At 39.8% G+C, this 26,569-nt stretch overlaps 1 protein-coding gene across 5 annotated transcripts in view; it reads left to right on the top strand.

The window, feature by feature from the left end:
* Positions 1-26,569, top strand: part of PHEX (phosphate regulating endopeptidase X-linked) — a 227,582-nt gene that overhangs the window by 158,179 nt on the left and 42,834 nt on the right. For 3 of the 5 annotated variants that reach the window (XM_055565587.1, XM_055565586.1, XM_055565588.1), the window contains exons 15-16: positions 7,841-7,998; positions 21,407-21,465. In XM_055565587.1, the coding sequence (XP_055421562.1) occupies positions 7,841-7,998; positions 21,407-21,465 (217 nt within the window). Of the gene's footprint in view, positions 1-7,840; positions 7,999-21,406; positions 21,466-23,051; positions 24,106-26,569 lie in introns of those variants that run through there. The other 2 variants (XM_055565590.1, XM_055565589.1) reach the window with 2 other exon arrangements.

Here is a 26,569-nt window from a genome sequence, read left to right as displayed (position 1 = left end):
CTGAGATAAACACAATTACGCCACAGAATTTCTAACAGTTTAAAAAAAGACAGTGAAAAAAATACAAATGCAAGAAGCAAAAAATCCATTTCTGCTCAGAAACTGATAAAGAAAACCTGAAAATAGGTGAAGGATGCTTGGTGTGATAGATAGTAACAGTGTCACCAAGGTTAATAGCAAAAGGACTAAAGTATTGCTGATACACAATGGGACTGTGTTTTCGGTTTTGAGAAATATGTAGATAAGAACTACTATAGGGCCTCTGAGAAATTTCTGTTAATACAAACTCTGAACAGGAAAGGCTGTTGCAAATGAAAAGCAGCTTACTTTATTTGTTGCAAGTAAAGATGTGATTCATCAGGCACAAACACAAAAGGAAAGATAGGGACTGGGGAATGGATTAGATAAAAGGTGAGGAGAAATTGATCATTGGAAATAGAGGAAGCAAGGGAATTCCAGAAAAACATCTACTTCTGTTTCATTGATAAAGCCTTTGATTGTGTGGATCACAACACTTTGTGGAAAATTCTGAAAGATATGGGAATACCAGATCACCTTACCTACCTCCTGAGAAACCTCTATGTGGGTCAAGAAGCAATAGTTAGAATGTTATATGGAACAACTGATTGGTTAAAAATTGGGAAAGGAGTACAACAAGGCTTTATATTGTTACGCTTCTTATTTAACTTATACGCAGAGTACATCATGTGAAATGCCAGGCTAGGTGAATCACAGGCTGGAATCAAAATTGCTGGGAGAAATATCAACAACTTCAGATATGCAGATGATACCACTCTAATGGCAGAGAGTGAAGAGGAACTAAAGAGCCTCTTGATGAGGGTGAAAGAGGAGAGTGAAAAAGCTGGCTTAAAACTCAACATTCAAAAAACTAAGATCATGGCATCTGGTCCCATCACTTCATGGCAAATAGAAGCAAAAAAAGTGAAAGCAGTGACAGATTTCATTTTCTTGGGCTCCAAAATCAGTGTGGTTGGTGACTGCAGCCATGAAATTAAAAGATGCTTGCTCCTTGGAAGGAAAGCTATGACAAACCTAGACAGTGCAAAGGCTTCACTTTGCTGACAAAAGTCTGTCTAGTCAAAGCTATGGTTTTTCCAGTAATTATGTATGGATGTGAGCACTGGACCATAAAGAAGGCTGAGCATCAAAGAATTGATGCCTTTGAATTGTGGTGCTGAAGAAGACTCTTGAAAGTCCCCTGGACTGCAGGGAGATCAAACCAGTCCATCTTAAATGAAATCAACCTTGAATATTCATTGGAAGGATTGATGGCCACCTGATGCAAAGAGCCAACTCACTGGAAAAGACCCTGGTGCTGGGAAAGATTGAAGGCAACAGGAAAAGAAGGCAGCAGAGGATGAGATGGTTAGACAGCATCATGAGCTCAATGGACATGAATTTGAGCAAACTTTGGGAATTAGTGGAAGACAGAGAAGCCTAGCATGCTGTAGTCTGGGGGTTCATAAAGAGTTGTACACAACTGAGTGATTGAGCAACAACAACAACAAGGAGAAAGGCTGAAAACAGAAGTTGGGGTCATGTGAAGATAAGAGCAAATGGAAAAGAACTCACAGGCAAATGTAAATTAGAAAAAAATGTTTCTTCTGAGCATGAAATGGTAAACTAAGATAGCCAGCAAAGTATTTCTGAACAGCTGTCTTTTTGTAGTTTTTTCAAAGAGCAAGAAGAAAGGCAATGCCCTTTATGTGAACCTCCAGTAGTGTACAGGCTTCCCTGGTGGCTCAGACGCTAAAGAATCTGCCTGCAATGCAGGAGACACAGGTTCAATCCCTGGGTCGGGAAGATGCCCTGCAGAAGATGGCTACTCGTCTAGTATTCTTGCCTGGAGAAGTCCATGGACAGAAAAGCCTGGTGGGCTACAGTCCATGGGATTGCAAAGAGTCAGACACGACTGAGCGACTAACACACACACACCAGTAGTGTACAGGAAAGCCTGCTACTCAGCCCCAAAAGAAAGACATCAGTCTACGTTCAGACAAACCTTATAAAGTGTACCTTCACTGCTCCTTAATGGAGAGAGACACAAGAATGAGTTTTTCCCAATTTGGGGGAGATTTCTGTATCAGCCAGGAAAGCCAAACAACACCAGGTATTTCAAAGAGAGGAGATTTAATACAGGAAATAGGTTGGAAGGTGAGGTAAACCAGAGATTAATAACTTTTCCAGGAAGCAGTGATGTTCCTTGTGTCTAGGGATGCAAAAGGGAGGAGGTGGTGGTACCATCGAGAGCAGAGGAGGAACTGCCACTCCAGAATCATTGTTGGAAGAAAGGAGAAAGAGGAACTGCAGAGAACAAGCACAGCACCCTTTCCCCTCCTGCCACTGGCTGATTTCCCTCAGTGCCTCCTATTGGCAGGAAGCCAACTGGCAATGGCGCCTGGGAAACATGGTTTTCAGATTCACAGCCCAGCATTACAGAACCAAGTAAAAGGGCGAGCGTGTATCTGAGAGACAATAGGTAAATAATCGAGCCCATTAGGCACATCACTCACTGTTGTGAAAGCCAGTGGCGAATTACAGTAGGAGCCCAAGTCAGCATCATAGCCGGCATCCATTTACTTAGGAGAATTGAGTGAGTGAAAGTCGCTCAGTTGTGTCCGACTCTTTGCGACCATGTAGACTATACAGTCCATGGAATTCTCCAGGCCAGAATACTGGAGTGGGTAGCCTTTCCCTTCTCCAGGGGATCTTCCCAACCCAGGGATCGAACCCAGGTCTCCCACATTGCAGGTGGATTCTTTACCAGCTGAGCTATCAGACTTAGGAGAATAGGATGTGGGTAATTTTTCAGAGATCAGTGTTTCTGGTGAGTGATACACACATACATTTGATACACAGACATAAATATGTGAATAGAAATGTCTAGGTAATATGTGAACCCACATAATATTCTCTGGGGCAGGTCTTGGTCTACTCTTACCAGTGGAATACTTGTGTGTTTATGTGTGAATATATTTTATGTGTGCATAAATGACAGAGAGTGCTGTTGCCACTATGCAAGAGTGAGGTGATACTTAGGTGGAGTGCTCTAGAAAAACAGGTTGTTGAAACCATTCTGTACTCCTTGGTAAAAACACAAAATGAACCATTGTGGCCAACTGTCTCAAGTGATCTCTGGCCCTCATGACCCTGGAAAGGCAAGAGTGGGCATTGGAGGGAGGTGCACTGGTGCCCACCAGCCTTGTAGCCCATCCCCCATCCCTCCTGCACACCAGCCTCCATCTTCAGTGCTCCGCTGGCTACAGCAGCCCAGGACTCCCCTTTATCCCCAGTGGTGGCAGCAGGCCATCTGGTTTCATCTGGTTCCTGCTTGGTGTGCTAGCTGATGCTCCCTCAGAGTCACCCTTGCATGGCTGCTTGTGGGAATTCTATCTTCCGCAGTGTTCTGTATATGGAGGTTGTTAAACATTGTGAACACCATCCCTGTATGTAGGTGTGTATATATGTATACATACATAACCACTTACAGCAAAGCCATCTAAACACAGCAATCTTGCATATTACTTTGCTATTTAAATAAAGGAAAACATAATTCTAAAATCTGGATGCCATTGAAGCTTTCACAGTTCTTTGCTGCCTAAAATAAAATCTTTCCTAGAGGTGTCTGGATATATTGCTGAGCATGTTTGAATGGGTTAACTTAAAAAGTAGTTTAGAATCTGTACTTCCTGTTGGCTCATGTAGTATCTTGAAAGTGAAAGTAAAGTCGCTAAGTCATGTCTGGACTATGTAGCCTCTAGGCTCCTCCATCCATGGGATTTTCCAGGCAAGAGTACTGGAGTGGGGTGCCATCTCCTTCTCCAAATGGCTTATCAACTTGTATTTACTGATCCTACAGAGAAGCTGAATACATTGCCTTGTTTTGCTGTTATTATGTGTTCCACACCTTTGAGAAGGGTAATAGTTTTATTTTTCTATTTAGTCTGTTGCATTTGGTGCTAGGCATCCAGGATAGGGTGTCCACCAAGAGAAAATCAGATTCCCCTAGATTTTATCTTTTGGACAGCTATTCTTGGAAAATGACATGAGAGCCCCAATAAAAGTTGGGAGATACAATTGATTGAAAGTCATTATCAACTTGACCTAGATTGTCACCAGTAACTGAAAGGACAAGAGACTTTTGAGCCAATTATTGTCACTTTCAAAGTTAAAACATTTTTTGGGAAGATCATAAGTGGTTCTAAAATATTCATGCACATTCATTCTTATTGCTATCTCTACAACAAGCAGAACTTTCCCAATGGTTGCTAGGTTTCATAGTTTTTTCTCCTTCAGGGTCCTATTGAAATGCTTGAAATTATCACATGATGGAAAATTTGAGAAATAGAAAAAAGGAATGAAAAAAACCCTCAATGTTGGTATTCAAACATAATAATACATACTTCTGTTTTAGTGTGTTATTTTGTCCTTCCATTTTTGTATAGCTGTAATTGATGCTTATATATAATTTTGTACACTGACCTTTACAGTTGATAGATTGTTTCGTCCTTGTCTTCCATAGCCTTCATTACCATTATTTTAACAGCTGTCTGATAGTAAGTAAACTGTACCCTGATTTATTTAATCACAGCTTCTCCTCCTCCTTCCCTGTACTCTTTCTGTTGAATCATCAGTTTTCTTATTAGGGCCAGTGAAAATAACATTGAAGCAGGAGCCTAATGATGTGGACTGAATGATATAGCCAGGTTCCCTAATCTCTCCATCTCTGTTTCCCATATGGCCCTTTCCTATCCCCGAACACTCAACCTGTCTTACAGGAGAAGGTAAAAATTGTCCCCTATTACCTGTGATTTCCATTGAATAAATGGCAACCCACTCCAGTATTCTTGCCTGGAGAATCCTGTGGACAGGGGAGCCTGGTGGGCTACTGTCCATAGGGTTGCATAGAGTCGGACACGACTGAAGCAACTTAGCATGCATGCATGCGTTAGAGAAGGAAATGCAACCCACTCCAGTGTTCTTGCCTGGAGAATACCAGGGACGGAGGAGCTTGGTGGGCTGCCGTCTCTGGGGTCACACAGTCGGATATGACTGAAGCGACTTAGCAGCAGCAGCATGACCTGTGATTTCCATTGAATAAATAGAATAGATCAACCAAACCAGGCTAAGAAATAGAAGCTATGCTCAGTTTAATAATAAAAACAATTTAAAATGTATCCTCTGAACATAGGTAAGCTGTTGGCAAATTGTCATTATTTGCCTCCAAGTTTTGTTCTCCATATCATTTCCATGGCTATGGTAGGACCATATTTATTTAAAGTATTTTTAGACTTGGAACTCCTTTTTTTTTTTTTTTAAAGAAAATTTTACATTTAATATCTGTAGAACAACCTGAATGTCAAGGTTTTTTTTTTTTTCTTTCCCCCAAATGGAACAGGAAAGTACCATTAGCAAACTCTTCTAAAAGTAACAAGTGACCCCATTGATAGTACAAAAAAAAAGTTAGTATTTTTGAAGAAAATTCTGTTGGGAGCATTTTCCAGGACATGCTGTGAACCCAAGAACATATCTGAATTTTCTATCAGTTGCAATCATATTCTAAAAATTCTGACAGAGCTGTGTTGGGAACGAAAGCTAAAAAATGATTAAACAGCAGACACATCTTTTAACTGTGTGATCTGGGAATGTATTAGGATTTGTAGTTAAGGTCATTTATTTGAACAAGGAATTTACTCTGTTTCATCTGAGGCTGAGTATAAACATCTACCTAAAATGCAATTGATTTTTAAGATTCCTCTTTATTATAAAGCATTTCAAACATCAGAAAAGCATATAAAATCATACTTTGAACACCTCAAGCTTTAACATATATCAAACATATTTGCCATATTAGCTGTATACATGCATACATACATTTTAAGTGAATAAAGCAGATACATTGGAAATTCTTCGTGTAATCCTCCTTGACCTAATGGCCTTCTTCCCTGCCTGTCTCCTTCCCCCCAGGCTGTCTCCTTCCCTAGATATCCTCTCTTGAATTCAGTGTTTCTCATTTTCATGCATTTCTTTATGCTTCTGCTACATAAGTATGTGCCCATAAACAACATATAGTATTATTTAATTAGTTTAAAATTTTTAAGTTCTCTAATGCATACAACTAGTCTAATGTTCTCAGCATTGCCTTTGAAATTATTTCATGTTCACACATAGAGACAATTTGTTTAGACTTCTGTGTGGTATTCCTTTAGGTGACTATGAAAGTGAAAGTGAAGTTGCTTACTCGTGTCCAACTCTTTGTGACCCCGTGGACTGTAGCCTACCAGGTTCCACCGTCCATGGGATTTTCCAGGCAAGAGTACTGGAGTGGGTTGCCATTTCCTTCTCCAGAAGATCTTCCCTCCCCAGGGATTGAACCCAGGTCTCCTGCATTGTAGGCAGACACTTTACCATCTGAGCCACCAGGGAAGGCTCAGGAGACTATACCTCGGTTTATTTATCAGCCACCACCCCTAAGAGGATTGAGGGAGGGACAATTTGAAGTCTTATCTCTCTGACTTCTTGGCCAGCTGGATTGCCAAAGATGCCAGGATTTGATCCTTTCATTCCTGCCTTTCTCACTCTCTGTGGCTTTAGTTATTTTACTCTTTTCTGTATATATTGGCATGGTCCCCTGGAAGGATTGCTAAGATGAGTAATTAAAGTTAAGCTAAGATGAGTAACAAACGTTACTCTGCAGACAAAATGAATATCCGTGATATGTTAGGGAAAAGAGAAACCTGAGCCAGACATTGGCCAACAAACAGGCTGTTGTCAAGTTTATAACTGTCAAGTTGTATATATTCATTCATATCTGTGATGTGATGCCTCTGGGTCTCATATACCTTCATTTGCTGTATTTCAATTTTTGCTTTTAAGAATATCATGGCTTAAATTTACAAAAATATTACAGCTAATAAAATATGATTACTCTTGATTATTTGCTTCTTCAAATGTGTATTATTCTTATTTTATTTGCTACATTTTAATATATTTAAAACCGAAGTATCAGGGAGCACTACAAACCATTGCTTTTACTGTTACACAGATACTATTTACAATATTTAAGTACTGCTAGTTTTATAGATAGTGCCTATAGAATTAAAACTGTCTGCCATTCTCCTTCCAACAAAAAGGAACTCAAGAATCAATTATGTCTTTTTCCCTATTTTAATCAGCATTGTTGTGAGCTATCAACTTCCTGTTTTTCTATGTGAGCTATATATACTTTGCTTCTGTCATTTCATGAATTTTTTGTGACCAGATCATTTTTGAGTGTTGATAGATAATTTCAGTTAATAATTAAATTATTCTAGTGACTCTTAGGGTAGAAAATCAGCCTGAATCACTTTCATTTTTTTCCCTTCATGAACAAATACTGATTACAATAAATTGGATTTTGCCATTTGGCTAAATCATCATCTATGAACTAAACGAGGTTTCAGCTGACTAAACTGAGTGTTATTAGAAGAACCTATATGACAGATAAATAAAGTACACATTTTTAAAAAAGATTAAGAAGTCATGTAGGCAAAGAAATTTCAAACCTAATATGTTCTGTAAAGGTTAAAGTAGATTTTTCAGTTGTAAAGCAAATGAAATGCATTGTAAAGTAGTGCAGCTTCTCTTATTTTTTTAAAATTGTAATCCAGAATTGACCATATTGATTTTTGAGCTTTTTATTTTAAGAGAAAAATCACTGAGGTGAAATTTCATGGTTTTGTGAATACTGGTTAACCAGTGATGGCTGAGAGATGATGCAAGGAGTGCGGTATCTCTGCTGGCCGCTCTTTTGTGTGCTGAATTCTTTTCTTTTTTTCAGAGCCATCTCTTATCTACACTTAGAACAGTGATGGTTGTGGTTTGTTTTATTCAGATCAAGTTTTCAGAATCTGACTACTTTGGCAACGTCCTGCAAACCCGCAAGTATTTAGCACAGACTGATTTCTTCTGGCTGAGAAAAGCTGTTCCCAAAACAGAGTGAGTAAAAAAAAAAAAAGAAATTAAAAGTGAAAGAGATAAATATGTTGATGGATAGTGGAGTCTCTTTAAATCAAACTTTGTAATTCCCCTCAAGTCAGAGTAGCTGGCTTGCCAATTATTTTGGTTTGGCAAAATCTGTGTTACCTTTTAGCAACTCTTATTTCTGATGTTGTATGAATCAGTTGTTCAATCTAGTTATGACTTCCCCACTCTTAGCATCAATACATATCAAAAGAAGGCTAATTAAGATACAAATGTTCAAATCATTTCCCGATTTCGTTGTGAGTGTGTGTGTGAATATATTTATAAAAACAAACAAATTGCTCTAGAATTTCACACTCGGACAGAAATTTTTGAAGATCTTAAAAACAAATATCTAAAAAATAAAGTATGATTACAAATGTAGAAACAATTGTATACAGACACACCTCATTTTATTACACTTGGCTTTATCAAACTTTGCAGACAGTGCATTTTTTACAAATTAAAGTTTTGTGGCAACCCTCTGTTGTCAGATGAAGTTTAGCATTTTGTAATGATAAAGTATTTTTAAATTAAGGTACATAAATGTTTAGATATAATGCCATTGCACACTTCATAGACTACAGTATAGTATAAATGTAACTTTTATATGCACTGTGAAACCAAAAAAAATTTTGTGATGTTTGCTTTATTATGGCGACCTATCACTGAACTCACAATCTCCAAGGTATGCCTATGATTATGGAATAACTCTAGGATATTTGTTGAGCTAATGCATATCAACTCCAGTACTTTGGCCACCTCATGCAAAGAGTTGACTCATTAGAAAAGACTCTGATGCTGGGAGGGATTGGGGGCAAGAGGAGAAGGGGACGACAGAGGATGAGATGGCTGGATGGCATCACTGACTCGATGGTCGTGAGTCTGGGTGAACTCCAGGAGTTGGTGATGGACAGGGAGGCCTGGCGTGCTGCGATTCATGGGGTCGCAGAGAGTTGGACACAACTGAGCAACTGAACTGAACTGAACTGAATGCATATCAAAGAACTGAAGCTCTGATTGTTTTCCTTCAGTAGCAGTTGTGATTTATAACGCTCTTCCCAGTACTGGTAGAAACTTTTCCTACAGGTGGGGAGGTTTCACTAGGAACTTTTGGGGTCAGGGCCAGTTGTGATTCTCAATGATCATGATGATGACAGGAACTAAAAATTATGTGTTTATAATGTTCTGGGAAGTGACTTATATATTTTAATTCATATTTATCCTCTAGTCAATTCTGTGAGTTGTTGGTTCTATTTATTATCCCCATTTTACAAAATGAACAAGAGGCTTACAACTGAGAAATTCTTCAGCTCAGGTTTACATTACTTTCCATTCTGCCTGTTGATATTTGTACTCTGTTCCGCTATGACCCAGTTCTCCAAGGTTGTTTTCTCTGTCTTCTCCAGATTGGGTAATTTCTTTTGAGCCATCTTCAAATTTACCAGTTCTTTCTTCTGCATTCTCAAATTTGCTTTTGACTTATTAACACAGTTTTTGTTTTGATTTTTGTACTTTTCAACTTCAAAAGTTCCATTTGCTTTTTAAACAAATAATTTCTATTTCTTTGTTAAGATTCTTTGTTGTCATTTGTCATCATATTCTCCATTAATTGTTTGAATACAGTTTATTTTAATTCTTTGAACTAATTTACAATGGCTGCTTTCAAGTCTTTGCTAAATCTAGCATCTGGGCTCACTCAGGGTCAGCTTTTATTGATTGCTTTTTTTCCTTTTGTACACTTTTTCTTCTAGCATTATTTTATGTCATTGTTGAAAATGACCTTTTCGACAATGTATTGTAGCAACTGTGGATTCTGATTTATTTTTCTGAGGCGTTTTAAAAAGTTACTTTCCTGGACTTACTCTATAGAATCTGTCTTGGCTACAGTTTGTGGCCATGGATGTCTCTACTCACTTTTTAAATTCTTATTTTTGTTTTTTAGCCTCACTTCATGAATGCTGTCTCTGTGTCTACACGGCTTAGTCCTCTGCCAGTTGATCTGTGTCAGGGTTCGGAGTGCATTCCAAGTCACAAGCCATTCTCAATCACCCTTGCAGTTTACTTTCCACTGGTCTCTCTGGGGTCTCCCCTGTACACATGCCTAATTTCCCACGCAGCCAGGGATGTGTGGAGAGCTTATCTCCACGCTTCTCTGACTCTTTCAGTTACACTATCTCCCTTTTACATTTCTGGCTGCTCTATCACTTTCCCCAATGGGAACTGTAACTTCAGGGGAACAAAGGTGTGGGTTTTCCTCATTTGTTTTCTACCAAGTTTATCACTTCTAGCTGACAGAGCTGCAACTTTCTACCATGACCCCAAGTGAGCTCATCCCCTGTGGCAGCAGAGCTGCTAATTTTCCAGCCAGTCCTATCGTAGTCAAATAAGTTCTCTCTGATCGAACTGGGAGGGATGGGAGGAGTCCTGGGCAAGAAGGCCACAGACTCCTATTCTACTTCTTCTTAAGTTCTGGCTGTTTTTCAAAATTAAATGTTTTTCAATGTGTTGTTTGCCTTCAGTCAGTCTCCAGGGCCCTAAAATAGTTGCTTGTTGACTATTTTGTCCATTTTTATACCTGATTTTGGTGGAAAGGATTTGTTGACCTTTTCGTGTGTCATAACTGGAAGCCTGACTTCTATGGCCCAAATTTTTTTTCATGGCCCATGTGTTAACCTTGGCTGATAATTCTGGTCTCCAGATTTTTCGCTGGATTTTTTATGCTCTCTGGGTCTCTCATTACTCTCTTCCAACTCCCACCTCTGTTCTGGCCTCTAGGAAAAACTCTAGGCCCTTGACCATCCCTTGGCTTAAGGCTATGATTACTGCCTCTCCCTCTTAGCCAGGGCTCCCGTCTAGCCCTCCTGCCCTCTGCCCTTCAAATCTTCTTACAGCATCCATCTGCAAAGTAAAAGTATTTAACTTTAAGGAGTAGGCCTGGAGCTGAATTCTTCCCTTTACCTATCCCTGACTCCACTCAGAAGCCCAAAGAAAGGAAGCAGAAGGCTTTGGAACTTCTTTGGAAATGACACATAGCTGATGAGTAGCCAACTGCCCCACTGTCCTTCATTTTCTCTTCTCATCATGGTATCTTTCAGGCCATCTTGCCTGTTTCATTCCAATCTGAACTATTCAACAGAAATGTTAGATTTAGGATTCTTAAACTAGCTTCTCAAATCTCACAGCTTCACATATTAATAGTTTCCAGTATCTCAATGAGCAGCTACATGTAGTAAGTAAAGTGTTCTGCCCCTTCAGGTCTACTTCAGATAAGTTCAAACTCTTGTTTTTGCAACTTATGAAAAATTCAAGCTTCTCACCAGTATTTTTGTGAACTCTCAGGGTCTTCTCAGGGTTTCTTCTATATTTGAGATGCTGCCAAGTTAATTTTTTAAATTTCAAAATGTCATTATTCATTTGGGTATATAGCAAGGCCTGGCTTGCTAATTTATAAACTCCTAAATGTGCCATTTTTAACATCATCCTAAAATGCCTATGGGCTGTAAGACTCTAATGGCCTTGACTATTTTTAATATTTATGCCTCGGAAAAGTGCTGACTGACTGTGGGCTTAAGCAAACTGTGTGATTTGTGTCTTTTCCTTCTCTGTCAGTGAAAACAAATAACCTCTTTCACAAGAACATTAAATTGGTTAATGTTTCTGGAAAAGTTCTGCTGGAATGAAAATCAGTGCAGTGCTAGTCATTCTTCAGACCATATGTCTTATTTCAGGGAAAACAACATTAAGAAATTTAAGATTCTCTTTGCATGGTACAGTGGTATGATAGACTTTTTTTTTTTTTTTAAGAAATTTCGGGTGGGTCCTTTTCAGGCATTGTGGCGAATTTTAGCTTCATGATACCTGGTAACTGTAATTGACATCTTTTTAGGTCTGCAAATTCAGGAGTTAATTGAGTGAGGATGATTCTGGAGTAGCTCCACTACTCTGGTTTTCTTTGAACAGCACATCGTGGTTATATTTCCACAAAGCCCTGAAATAAATGTTTTGCTTCTTTGTGGGTATAGGAGATAAACACCCTTTATCTTTCATTCTCATGGAATCCATTTTAGCTGCACTAATGTGCATTAAGAAGTTTCTAACACGATGGGGAATGTCAGCAAGAATGAAATTAATTGGGTGGTCATCCCTGAAGGTACATATTTAGGGGTTGGTTCTCAGAATTGTCACTTCATCAGCTTGCTTAAAAATAGAGGATTTACTTCACTGCTCAGCTTGAGTCAAAAGTAATTTCTTTCCCTTAGGATCCTCTTTCTTTGACAGAAGTGATTTTAAGCCAGCCTCCCTATTAACTCACTCTCATTCTACTGTGACTAGACATGTCTGGTTCTTTTTTTCCTCTAGCTTCTGAAAAATATGTAAAAATACATCAAATGTCTCTACAGATTATGGTCCTGCCCAGAATTACCCACAGCATGGAATGGGACGGATGCAATCTGCAGGATATGAGAAATAAAGCAGTAAATACTCTATGGTTTTCCCATTCCACATTTCCCTAGACTGTCTTTAAGAGTTAATAGGTAAAATGTGAAACTTTAGCTTGACATATATCTATTTTATATTGTTCAAAGAAATCAGAGTATCAGTGTCTTTTCCTTTAGATTTTTGCATTTCATCATCATATTCCTTTCACATATCCCATTGTCCAGTACAATTTCATCTCCATATATTTTTGAAATTTATACGAGACCTTTTTCATACCTCATCTATCAAATCCTTCCCAAGCACAGACTGCAGGAACATGGTAAAGACATAAGAAAAAGAATTTAAAGCACTTGAATGACACCCTTTGTTTATTTAAGTAGATGTATACATAGCAATGGGCTTCCCTGGTGGCTCAGTGGTAAAGATTCCACCTGCACTGCAGAAGATGCATGAGATGTGGGTTCAATCCCTGGGTGGGGAAGATCCCCTGGAGGAGGGCATGGCAACCCACTCCGGTGTTCTTGCTTGGAGAATCCCATGGATAGAGGAGCCTGGCAAGCTATAGTCCATAGGGTCACAAAGAGTTGGACACGACTAAAGCAACTGAGCATGCATGCATGCATACATAGCAATACAATGATTTAAATAGATTTTAATGAATTTTTGCTCAGCATATACCACTTAGGCAATAGTCTTAGTCCAAGAGGAACTTAAAATCTTGTTGGGAGGTAAGTTGTGCAAACTCATATGCCTTCAGGGCCCAATCAGTTGACACATGTTGACCTAGACATGGGAAGGAGTGACGGAGACCATGGAGAACTAGTGATTGATTGCATGCCTCATTTGAAGGAATTCTGGTTTGGTACTTCTAAAACCTCTGTGTTGGGCAAATAAAACATTTTTTTTTTTTCTGGAGAAATTCAACCCATTGGCTAGGACTTTATCCGTGGACAGGCAGCTTTTCAGTGTTTCAGTTACCTTTTGCTGTGTAATGAATCACCCCCAAAATTAGAGGATTAAAGCAGCAATAATTATTCATTTTTCTCTGGCGTGGCTCTGGTGGTCACTGGGCCCAGCTGGGTGCTTCTTGCTCATGGTGTTGCCTGCAGTTGCTGTCAGACAGTGGCAGGGGCTGGAGTCACATGGGAGGCTTCCTCTCCTAGTCTAGAATGATTGATGCTGGCTGTGGTCTGGAAGGCCTGCTGTGGCCTCTCCATGTGTACTGGGTTTCTTTGTGGTATGCTGATTGAGCAAGAAATTTTGAAGAGCAAGTTTCCCGAAAAAGAAGGAATGAGGGTGCACATGTGTTTACCAGGGGGAGCTTGTATCACCTTTAATTGCCTAGGATTGGAAGTCATGTATTATTTTTAAAAAATTAATTAATTTATTTTAATTGGAGGTTAGTTACCTTATAATACTGCAGGGTTTTTTTTTTTTTTTTTGCCATACATTGACATGAATCAGCCATGGGTGTACATGTGTTCCCCATCCTGACCCTCCCTCCCACCTCCCTCCCCATCCCATCCTTCAGGGTCATCCCAATGCACCATCTTTGAGCACTCTGTCTCATGCATTGCACCTGGACTGGCGATCTATTTCACATATGATAATATACATGTTTCAATGCTATTCTCTCAAATCATCCCACCCTCACCTTCTCCCGCAGAGTCCAAAAGTCTGTTCTTTACATCTGTGTCTCTTTTGCTGTCTCACATATAGGATCATCGTTACCATCTTTCTAAATTCCATATATATGCGTTAATATACTGTACTGGTGTTTTTCTTTCTGACTTACTTCACTCTGTATAATAGGCTCCAGTTTCATCCACCTCATCAGAACTGATTCAAATACATTCTTTTTAATGGCTGAGTAATATTCCATTGTATATATGTACCACAGCTTTCTTATCCATTCATCTGCCAATGGACATTTAGGTTGCTTCCATGTCCTGGATATTGTAAACAGTGCTGTGATGAACATCAGGGTACACGTGTCTCTTTCAATTCTGGTTTCCCAGCAGTGGGATTGCTGCGTCATATGGCAGTTCTGTTTCTAGTTTTTTAAGGAATGTCCACACTGTTCTCCATAGTGGCTGTACTAGTTTGCATTCCCACCAACAATGTAAGGGGGTTCCCTTTTCTCCATACCCTTTTCAGCATTTATTGTGTGTAGACTTTTTGATAGCAGCCATTCTGACTGGTGTGAGATGGTACCTCATTGTGGTTTTGATTTGCATTTTTTTGATAATGAGTGATGTTGAGCATCTTTTCATGTGTTTGTTAGCCATCTGTATGTCATCTTTGGAGAAATGTCTGTTTAGTTCTTGGGCCCATTTTGTGGTTGGGTCATTTATTTTTCTGGAATTGAGCTGCAGGAGCTGCTTGTATATTTTTGAGATTAATTCTTTGTCAGTTGCTTAATTTGCTATTATTTTCTCCCATTCTGAAGGCTATCTTTTCACCTTGCTTATAGTTTCCTTCATTGTGCAAAAGCTTTTAAGTTTAATTAGGTCCCATTTGTTTATTTTTGCTTTTATTTCCATTATTCTTGGAGGTGGGTCATAGAGGATCCTGCTGTGATTTATGTCAGAGAGTGTTTTGCCTATGTTCTCCTCTAGGAGTTTTATAGTTTTTGGTCTTACGTTTAGATCTTTAATCATTTTGAGTTTATTTTTGTGTATGGTGTTAGAAAGTATTCTAGTTTCCTTCTTTTACAAGTGGTTGACCAGTTTTCCCATCACCACTTGTTAAAGAGATTGTCTTTAATCCATTGTATATTCTTGCCTCCTTTGTCAGAGATAGGTGTCCATAGGTGCGTGGATTTATCTCTGGGCTTTCTATTTTGTTCCATTGATCTATATTTCTGTCTTTGTGCCAGTACCATACTGTTTTGATGACTGTAGCTTTGTGGTATAGTCTGAAGTCAGGCAGGTTGATTCTTCCAGTTCCATTCTTCTTTCTCAAGATTGCTTTGACTATTCGAGGTTTTTTGTATTTCCATACAAATTGTGAAATTATTTGTTCTAGCTCTGTGAAAAATACCCTTGGTAGCTTGATAGGGATTGCATTGAATCTATAGATTGCTTTGGGTAGTATACTCATTTTCACTATATCGATTCTTCCAATCCATGAATATGGTATATTTCTCCATCTATTTGTGTCATCTTTGATTTCTTTCATCATTGTTTTATAGTTTTCTATATATAGGTCTTCTGTTTCTTTAGGTAGATTTATTCCTAAATATTTTATTTTCATTGCAATGGTGAATGGAATTGTTTCCTTAATGTCTCTTTCTGTTTTCTCATTGTTAGTGTAAAGGAATGCAAGGGATTTCTGTGTGTTAATTTTATATCCTGTCACTTTATTATATTCATTGATTAGCTCTAGTAATATTCTGGTGGTATATTTAGGGTTTTCTATGTAAAGGATCATGTCATCTGCAAACAGTGAGAGATTTACTTCTTCTTTTCCAATCTAGATTCCTTTTATTTATTTTTCTTCTCTGATTGCTGGAAGTCATGTGGTATTATTTCTCCTGCATTTTATGCTTTAGAATTGAGTCACCAAGGCTAGCGTATAATCAAGAGGAGAAAACTTGAGTCCACTTCTTAATGAAAAGAATATAAAAAAATTACAAACAGGTATTAAAACCAAGACAGGTCACATTATGTTGGAGAATAGTACAACTAAATATATGATATATTCAGATATAATTAGGGAGATACACAAAATATCTAAAGACTGACTTGGTGTGGGTACTATCCCAGGAGAAGAAATAATAGCATCCACAACTGGTAGGCTCTGTTAGTATAGCTGCTTAATATCTCCAAGGCTCCAAATACATCCTAGAGTCAGGGAGCCCTGGGAAATCAGGAAAGGTTCGATCATGCATCTCATATAAGATGTTTTAGTAATTCTTACTGAAGGAAATGGCACCCCACTCCAGTACTTTTGCCTGGAAAATCCCATGGACAGAGGAGCCTGGTAGGCTGCAGTCTATGGGATCGCTAGAGTCGGACACGACTGAGCGACTTCACTTTCACTTTTCACTTTCATGCATTGGAGAAGGAAATGGCAACCCACTCTAGTGTTCTTGCCTGGAGAGTCCCAGGGATGGAGGAGCCTGGTGGGCTGCTGTCTCTGGGGTCGCACAGAGTCGTACAGGACTGAAGCGACTTAGCAGCAGCACTGAAGCTTCAGAGGCCCCATCAGGCTCCATCTGGTTGTTTGATTTCTTTGTTTTGTCTGCCTTTGTCCCCTAGAAGTTAGAAACATTGTTTCTGCATGGCTCTTACCCTAATGTTTTGAAAGTTTATTATTTGCTAAAGGGAGGGGAGTTGGGAGGAATGGGTAGCGTAGAGATGAGTTCTAGGAATACATTTCATCTTTGGTACATGCTGTGGTTCAGCTCAATGTGATTTAGAAGCCAAGTTGAGAGGCACTTGGATTCTTCCCTCTTGAGTCAAGGAGCAGACATAAAAATGCTGGATTCTTTGTGTAGTAGTTTCCCATTGCTGCTATAATGAATTATCACAACCTTATCAGCAATTCAGAGCAACACAAACGTGGGCCCTCACAGTTCTGTAGGTCAGAAATGTGGGATTGCTTGGCTGGTTTCTCAGCTCCAGTTTTCATAAGGCTGGAATCAGGATGTCAGCTGGCTTGGCTCTTAGTGGGAGCCCCTGGGGAGAACCCTCTTCCTGTCTCATTCAAGCATTGGCAGATCCAGTTCTTGTGGTTGTAGAACTGAGGTTCTTACTTCTTTGCTGGTTGTCAGCTGGGGGCCACTCTTAGCTCCTATATGACTCTGTCTGCTCTTTGCTGTGGCCCCTGCCTCTCACAGCCAGCCACAGCATGTCAAATCCACCTTGCCCTTGGAATTTCTCTGGCTTTTTGTTCTGCAACATCTCTTCTTACTTTCTTTCCTATTGCATCTCTAGGGTTCAAGCCAGAGAATGTTCCTCATTTTTAAGGATGTGTGTGATTAGATTAGGCTAGCCTGGGATTAGTTCAGTTCAGTTCAGTCACTCAGTTGTGTCCGACTCTTTGCGACCCCATGAATTGCAGCACACCAGGCCTCCCTGTCCATCATCAACTCTGGAGTTCACCCAAACTCATATGCATCGAGTCAGTGATGCCATCCAGCCATCTCATCCTCTGTCATCCCCTTCTCCTCCTGCCCCCAATCCCTCTCAGCATCAGGGTCTTTTCCAATGAGTCAACTTTTCGCATGAGGTGGCCAAAGTACTGGAGTTTCAGCTTCAGCATCAGTCCTTCCAGTGAACACCCAGGACTGATCTCCTTTAGGATGGACTGGTTGGATCTCCTTGCAGTCTAAGGGACTCGCAAGAGTCTTCTCCAGCACCACAGTTCAAAAGCATCAATTCTTTGGCACTCAGCTTTCTTCACAGTCCAACTCTCACATCCATTCATGACCACTGGAAAAACCATAGCCTTGACTAGACGGACCTTTGTTGGCAAAATAATATCTCTGCTTTTTAATATGCTATCTAGGTTGGTCATAACTTTCCTTCCAAGGAGTAAGCATCTTTTAATTTCATGGCTACAGTCACTGTCTGCAGTGATTTTGGAGCCCCCGAAAATAAAGTCTGACACTGTTTCCACTGTTTCCCCATCTATTTGCCATGAAGTGATGGGACCGGATGCCATGATCTTAGTTTTCTGAATGTTGAGCTTTAAGCCAACTTTTTCACTTTCCTTTTTCGCTTTCATCAAGAGGCTTTTAAGTTCCTCTTCACTTTCTGCCATAAGGATGGTGTCATCTGCATATCTGAGATTATTCATATTTTTCTCAGCAATCTTGATTCCAGCTTGTGCTTCTTCCAGCCCAGTGTTTCTCATGATGTACTCTGCATATAAGTTAAATAAGCAGGGTGACAATATACAGCCTTGACATACTCCTTTTCCTATTTGGAACCAGTCTGTTGTTCCATATCCAGTTCTAACTGTTGCTTCCTGACCTGCATACAGATTTCTCAAGAGGCAGGTCAGGTGGTCTGGTATTCCCATCTCTTTCAGCATTTTCCACAGTTTATTGTGATCCACACAGTCAAAGGCTTTGGCATAGTTAATAAAGCAGAAACAGATGTTTTTCTGGAACTCTCTTGCTTTTTCGATGATCCAGCAGATGTTGGCAGTTTGATCTCTGGTTCCTCTGCCTTTTCTAAAACCAGCTTGAACATCTGGAAGTTCACGGTTCACATATTGCTGAAGCCTGGCTTGGAGAATTTTGAGCATTACTTTACTAGCATGTGAGATGAGTGCAATTGTGTGATAGTTTGAGCATTCATTGGCATTGCCTTTCTTTGGGATTGGAATGAAAACCGACCTTTTCCATTCCTGTGGCCACTGCTGAGTTTTCCAAATTTGCTGGCATATTGAGTGCAGCACTTTCACAGCATCATCTTTCAGGATTTGAAATAGCTCAACTGGAATTCCATCATCTCTACTAGCTTTGTTTGTAGTGATGCTTCCTAAGGCCCACTTGACTTCACATTCCAGGATGTCAGGCTCTAGGTGTGTGATCACAGCATCGTGATTATCTGGGTTGTGAAGATCTTTCTTGTACAGCTCTTCTGTGTATTCTTGCCACCTCTTCTTAATATCTTCTGCTTCTGTTAGGTCCATACCATTTCTGTCCTTTATCGAGCTCATCTTTGGATGAAATGTTCCCTTGGTATCTCTAATTTTCTTGAATAGATCTCTAGTCTTTCCCATTCTGTTGTTTTCCTCTATTTCTTTGCATTGTTCACTGAGGAAGGCTTTCTCCTTGCTATTCTTTGGAACTCTGCAAAGATCTCTAGTCTTTTGAACTCTGCAAGAGATCTCTAGTCTTTCCCATTCTGTTGTTTTCCTCTATTTCTTTGCATTGATCACTGAGGAAGGCTTTCTCCTTGCTATTCTTTGGAACTCTGCATTAAAATGGGAATATCTTTCCCTTTCTTCTTTGCTTTTCACTTTTCTTCTTTTCACAGCTATTTGTAAGGCCTTCTCAGACAGCCATTTTGCTTTTTGCATTTCTTTCCCATGGGAATGGTCCTGGGATAGTCTAGGATAATTGCCCTGTTTTAAGCTCCTTGACCTTAATTACACCTGCAGAGTCCTCTTTGCCATGCAATGTAGCATATCCACAAGATCCAGAGATGAAGGAACGGACATCTTTGGGAGGATGCTTAATTATATTTAACCACAAGTAGTGACATTAGGTCAGTAAATGTGCTTTCTTAAGCCAGCCAGTAAATTTGTGTCAAACATTAGGATTTATTGAAACACGAATCCTAAATTTGAAGGCAAATAATATATATATTTTATGTAAATGAATATAGGTTTCAGCTTGGATAAGAGGCACTCTTTCTTGATTTCCAGTGTTGTCTCCAGTATAATCCTGAAGAAAACTGGTTTAAAGGCAGACAGACTAGACCTTGTGCAAGTATATAGTATTTGTCAATCTCATTGTCCTTCCCTGTGAGATAGGTTTTCCCCCATAGAAACTACAGAAATTAAAAAAAAAAAAAAGAAACTACAGGAATTATTAACCTGTGGCTAGAAAGTGCATAGGGCATAATAAGTGCTCAGTGAGTGTTAGCTGCTGCTGCTGCTGCTTCTGCTACTAATGATAATAACAAGATGACCGTCATGGGCTTTTTATAAGAGGAGAAGGTATGGGTGGACCAAGTAGAATGAGCACTTGCATTTCCTGCCAGTTTCATGTTAGTCTGACATAAATTATTAGTCTGATGGAATTACTTTTTTAGACATAAACTGGTAAAATGATTGTTCTGAAAAGGGATTTATATGTTTATTTTGAGTACTTTAGCTTAAGACAAAGGCTTGGTTTTATTCATAAAGGGCAGTGCATGAAACTCACAGGCATAAAGTCAGGGGTCAGCAAACTATGGCTTGAGGGCTAAATCTTGCCTGCTGCATGGTTTTGTACAGCCCAGAAGCTAAGAATGATGTTTAGAGGTAAATGTTCATAGTCAGTTTGATGGTAGGAAGCACTAACTTTGAACCTCAAAGCGTAATGTTCTCCTGCCACTGAAGAATTTTGTTCCTCTCATTAATAGGCCCATATTACCAAAAATTATACTCAATTATTATATTTTGACTTTCATCAATAAAACTTGATAGAAAATTTTCTCTCACTCTAGAAGAAGCTACATAATATCCTTGATTTTGCCTCTAGGTCCAGGAAATGCCTAAATGTTTACGATCTGTTTACAGAGAAAATTTGCTGAGTCCGATCTGAGTAACCTCCTGTGCATTTAAAATGCAGTGTAGACTCTTCATCGCTGGAAAGCACTCCCAAGAGCGCTTAGTGCAGTACCTTAGTGTTATAGAGACACTGAACCAGGAAGATAGGCGACTTGTGCACCACAACCTGGCTAACTGGTGACAGAACCTGGATGAGCCATTAGAACCTTTGGTGCTTAAATCAGTAAATGTTCTATGGGAGCCAGCAGACCTTCTGGGTAGCATGGTTTTGCTTTATTATCTCTCTTTACACGGATTTCTATGTTGTCACCTGTCTTAAGCCTTTAATGGCCAAGTCAACCTACAAAACTTAGCTGTCCCGTGGCCCCATTGAACAGGGCCTGCTAAACATCAGTGTGTTGCTCTGTTTCCATCTGTGGGTGGATCCCTGTAGATTTGAGAATTTTTCATTAAAGTTGTTTCAGAAGCCCTGGTACCCCTTTCCATTTTCAGTAATGGTGAATAACCAGATATGTTCGGTTTAGGATGAGATTGTTCATAGAGCAGAGCAATAGCCCTTAACTGAGGTGATAATTTCCCCACATGTCCCACTTCCCCATTGTTCCCTGGTTATTTGCTAATAAATTGTGCCAGCTTGTATTTGTTTCACTGCACTCCTGCCTGGATAATGGTGATCACGTGGTGGTGTTTGTTTCTCTTTCTACAGGTGGTTTACAAATCCAACGACTGTCAATGCCTTCTACAGTGCATCCACCAACCAGATCCGTGAGTGCTGGCTCCTTGTCTCCTTAATGTGCTCCAAAATGGGCAGAACTGTGATTTAAGAGTAGGACATTCTTTATTTCCCCCTAGAAGTGACCAGGCATGTTGGTGAAGAAAGTTTGTTTCCCTGCCTCTATGTCCAGCTTTCCTCATTTTCTTTACCTTTTAAGTTTTTTTTCGAAAGCTTTATATAACCAAGTGTTAGTTGCTCAGTCGTGTCCAACTCTTTGTGACGCAATGGACTATAGCCCACCAGGCTCCTCTGTCCATGGAATTCTCCAGGCAAGAATACTGGAATGAGTTGCCATGCCCTCCTCCAGGGGATCTTCCCGACCTAAGGATCCAACCCAGGTCTCCAGCATTGCAGGCAGGTTCTTTACCATCTTAGCCACCAGGGAAGCCCAAGCTTTATATAACCAATAAGTTAAAAAAAGGAAAACAACTACAATATATAAAACTGCAGTGATATTGGCCATGAAAAAGGAACAAGCTTCCACTTTTCTGTCATGATGGTCTTACTGATGTTTGTTTTCTTTCTAGGATTGATGGGAAAAACAAGTAGGTAACTGGGCAGATTTTAGAAGTTGTTAAGAAAAGCTTTGAAATGCTCTAAATAATCCTCGGATGTAAAGTCTTGAGTTTCTTTTATTTACATGTACTAGTACATGGGCTTCCCAGGTATCCCAGTAGTAAAGAATCCACCTGCCAATGTAGATATGGGTTCGATCCTTGGGGTGGGAATATCCCCTGGAGAAGGAAATGGCAACCCACTCTAGTATTCTTGTCTGGGAAATCCTATGGAAAGAGGAGCCTAGCAGGCTACAGTACATGGGGTCCCAAAGAGTCAGACACAACTGAGCGACTCAACAACAGCAACAAATTAGATACATAATTATAAATACCATGATGAATTAAAAACATTATTAAGGATCGTATTGCCACAAATAAAAAAATCTGACAGCACCAAGTGTTGATGACAGAGATGCATAGTGCTACTGGAAATGTAAATTGGTTCACCCACCTTGCTGCACAATTGGGCAACACCTGGAAAAGCCAGAGATGGATGCATATGTCCTTGAATGTCATTTAAGCTCTTGACATGTGCCCGAATGCTGTCCCTCAAAGTGTGGTCCAGTGAGTATCAGCAACAAAGCCCAAGGGGGAACTTGTTAGAAATGCAAATTCGGTCCCACTTTAGACCTATTGTTCATAAACCCTGGATATCGGGCCCATAAATCTGTTTTATTAAGCCCTCCAGGTGAGGCTAACATACCTGGGGAAGCAGTGACCTAGAGAAGTCTCACATGGGGAGGCTCACATGAGAATGCTCATAGCAGTGTTCTTTATGATAGCAGCTAAAGGGGAATAACTTTCCTGGCGCACCAAAAGAAAATGAATGAAATGTGTCATGTTCACACAAGGGCATGCCGTGCAGCAGTGCATAATGAGTGACCAGAGTGACGTGGATGAAGTTCACAAGTAATAGGCTGTGTGTGTGTGTGAAAAAACAACTTGGGAGAGTACATGGAGGAAGACATCATAAAAAAGAGTTGAAAAGCACACAGAACAGTTCTATATATTGTCCACAGGTCCGTCCATGTGTAGTAAAAGTGTGAAGACACTGACAGAAAATGACAGACGCCGAGTGCATGGTGGCAGTGAGCTGTTGTGGGAGGGCAGGCTATTCCCGCTGATGCCCTTGCTGGTTTTTCACCCCCCTTGCACCTCTTCTGGTCTCCACATGCCCTCGCTTGTATGGTGTGTACATTTAATCCTGTGATTTTAAGTGCACATCTAATCCCATGGTTTTAAGCCTGTCTCTTTGCTGTTTGGTGAATGCAGGTGATGGAATTTATGAGAACTTGCTACCCTTGGCCAGCCCCTATTGTTTCCCCCCAGATCCCTCTAATACCCTCCTCACTTGCCTTCCTGCTTCTGAACTCATCCCCCTTTGATCTAGTCTAAATATAACATTGTAGCCATTTTAATGCTTTTTACAGTTGTCTCATGTCCCTTCTTTGCTCAAAACCCATTATTAGCATCCCACCTCACACAGAATACAAGCCATATTACTTGAAGTGGGGCCTCTTACTGAGGCCTGTTATCATGCTGCCTTTGTCCCCGCTCTGTTTCAGTCACACTGGCCTCCATCCTGTTCCTGGACCACGAAATAATCTTCCTTTCAGGCATTTGTACTCGGGATTCTCTTTGCCTTGGAAAATCTCCCCAAGTGATCTGCATGGTTTGTGCAGATCAAATCTTCCTTCAAATCCTTGCTTGAATGCCACCTTCTCATTGAGGCCTCCTGGCCACCCACTTATGGCAGGTCCTCTGGCATCCTGACAGGACTCCCTGACTAGAGAGAATAGCCCACTCCCAGCAAGCACACCTTTTTAGCGTCGCCCTCATGTGGCCACTTTGAGGAACGACAGTGTCTACAGAACTGGAACTGGTATGGGATAGTACTTGACAGTATGTTAGCTGGCGGTGTATTATTATTATGAAAACGCCATTGCTTTCTTCCCCCGCCCCCAGCTTTATTGCAGTATAATTGACAAATAAAAATTGCATATATTTAAAATATACAACATTGTGCTTTGTTATAGCTCTGAGTTGAGAGCTAAGCTGCATGTGTTACATGGGTACTTACATTTTAGATAATAATTATAGCTACTATTTATAATAATATGGGTTTTGTTTATATAATATGAATTATATCATTTGGAATAACTTATTGGGCGATAGAAAATTCTTTGAATTATCTATTTTTAAAGAAAATGTTTTACTAGGTACATGGAAAAGAATATATGTAACATGCTAGAACACAGAAAGTTATAAAGTATACAAGAAAACATACAATAAAATAAATAATGTTTATGAACCCACCACACATCCAAGAACCAGAACATTCCTGATGTCACTGCATCTATGTTCCTCTCCATCCCTTTCTTATTCCCCACCATTGCACTGTTCTGATTTTTGTGTTTATCATTTCTCTTTTTAAAGAAATTTGAAGCCATTTACATATCCCTAAGCAAAATATTATTTATTTTCAGTTATTTTTAGCATAATCTTAAGCAATGTGATTTTCTTTCAGCATTTTTTTAAGGTTCATCCAGGTAGCATGTGGCAGTACGACTTTCATTTTCACTGCTGTGTAACATTCCATTGTGTGACTGTACCCTAGATTACTTATCTGTTCTACAGAGCTATGAGTTTCCCTTTTCCTAGGTTTTCACTGTTCTAAACAGTGTTGCTTTGAATATTCTCATGAAAGTGAAAGTGAAGTCGCTCATTCATATCCGACTCTTTGTGACCCCATAGACACCAGGCTCCTCCTTCCATGGGATTTTCTAGGCAAGAGTACTGCAGTGGGTTGCCTTTTACTTCTCCAGGGAACTTCCCGACCCAGGGATTGAACCCAGGTCTCCTGCATTGTAGACCGTCTTTACCATCTAAGCCACCAGGGAAGTCTCCCTGGTGGAGAGAATATTCTCATACGTGTCCCCTGAAACAAGTGTTTTAGGTATATACTATGATTGAGTGGAATTACTTTGTAAATACTCAACTTAGGTAACACCCAATGTTTCCACAGTCAGTGTTCCAAAGTACAGAGTGTCTTCACCAGTTCTCATTTTCATCACTTCTTGGCATCGGTAGACAGAATTTTCACCATTCTAGTGAATGTAATAGATCAGTTCTTATGCCAGAAAAAGCATTGAGATAGATTGCTCACCAATATTTCCACATTCACTTTCCAATGTCAGTGAATGCTTACTGCTCTTTGGGGGATTTAAGTATGCCTAATAATATTTTTGCCTCCAGGATTCATCCCTGTTCAACATTTTTTTTTTTCTGGGAAGAGCTGATCTTATCAGAGGTTTACTGAAGAAGCAGCCATTTCAGGGTAACCAAGTGGTTTCACGAAGCTCAGGAGCAGAGGGGGTTTGGAATGGACAATTTGAAGCAGTATTTTAATTAAGAGATTCAAGCTGTTTCTATTTTCCTAATGACCAGTGCTTGCTCTCATTGTAAATTACATTCTCAGGCACGATGACAAGGAGTCCTATGGGTAACTTTTTTTCTCTCTTCTTTTTCTTATTTTCTGGACTACAAATTAAGACAGGTGGAGTTCCTTCTTATACATTTCCCCACTGGGTTTCCTGGGACGCCCCCCCCAACCCCCAACTGCCTTCTTTTTGCTCCACTGAAGGAGTGGAAAATTGAAGTGATTTTCTAAAATGAACGTCTTTATTGATTAGGGGCCGATTCTGACAGCATGTGGCCATCTGTTTAATTGGGTTTCACATCTAGTTGTAGCTATACTTAGTAACGTGATTTATGAGAATTTCACTCAGTTCCCATTATCATTTTCTGATTTATGCCATTTAAGTCAACTTCTGAATGCAGTAGAGACTTGAGTAGAAAATAGAAAACCTGTAGGGTTTTGGTTGATCTGTTTGTTTTTACAAATCCATACCTGTATGTGAAATCCTATGACTTGTGGTCATCTTTCAATGTTAGATTTTTGCAGGGTGTTTATAGCTTCTTATTTTTCTACCCTTGTCAAGCTAGGTAGCAGTGTCTTCAGACACAGAGTGTAGTGTGAAATAATAATGACTTAAGTCTGCTGTATGGGAAGTTATACTCAGGAGCTGTTGCATAATTTAACTATATTTGAACTGATAAGGTGGTTAAACAGGAAGACAAGGAGCTGAGGTTGTTAGTGCCTAAACTTGTGCTTCCCTAACTCTGTGATAAATGTAGGGCTGGTCTTCCAGATTTTAATAGGGAGACCAGACTTTGATGGGAGACTTTGTATGCCACTGATTCAGTTGCATGACCTTGGTCAAGGTGTTTCTCCTTCCCGAGCCCTCTTGTCCTCATCTGCCATATGTTGAGGTTAGAGTTTTTGATAGGATTTAACAAGATCAATTTGAAAAGTGCCAGCATATAATCAGGGTCATGATTTTGCATATCAAAAACCGCCATGCCCACTAGTAATGCCTGGGATAGCCAGCCGGTCACAGGATACACAGCATAATATGAAGCTTGGGGGAAGGGATATTTTGAACTTTTGTCCTCAGAAGATTTTATACATTAAAAA

This window comes from Bubalus kerabau, chromosome X (genome assembly GCF_029407905.1).
Source record: "Bubalus kerabau isolate K-KA32 ecotype Philippines breed swamp buffalo chromosome X, PCC_UOA_SB_1v2, whole genome shotgun sequence".
NCBI lineage: Eukaryota > Metazoa > Chordata > Mammalia > Artiodactyla > Bovidae > Bubalus > Bubalus kerabau.
This window is presented reverse-complemented; position numbering and strand designations above follow the sequence as displayed.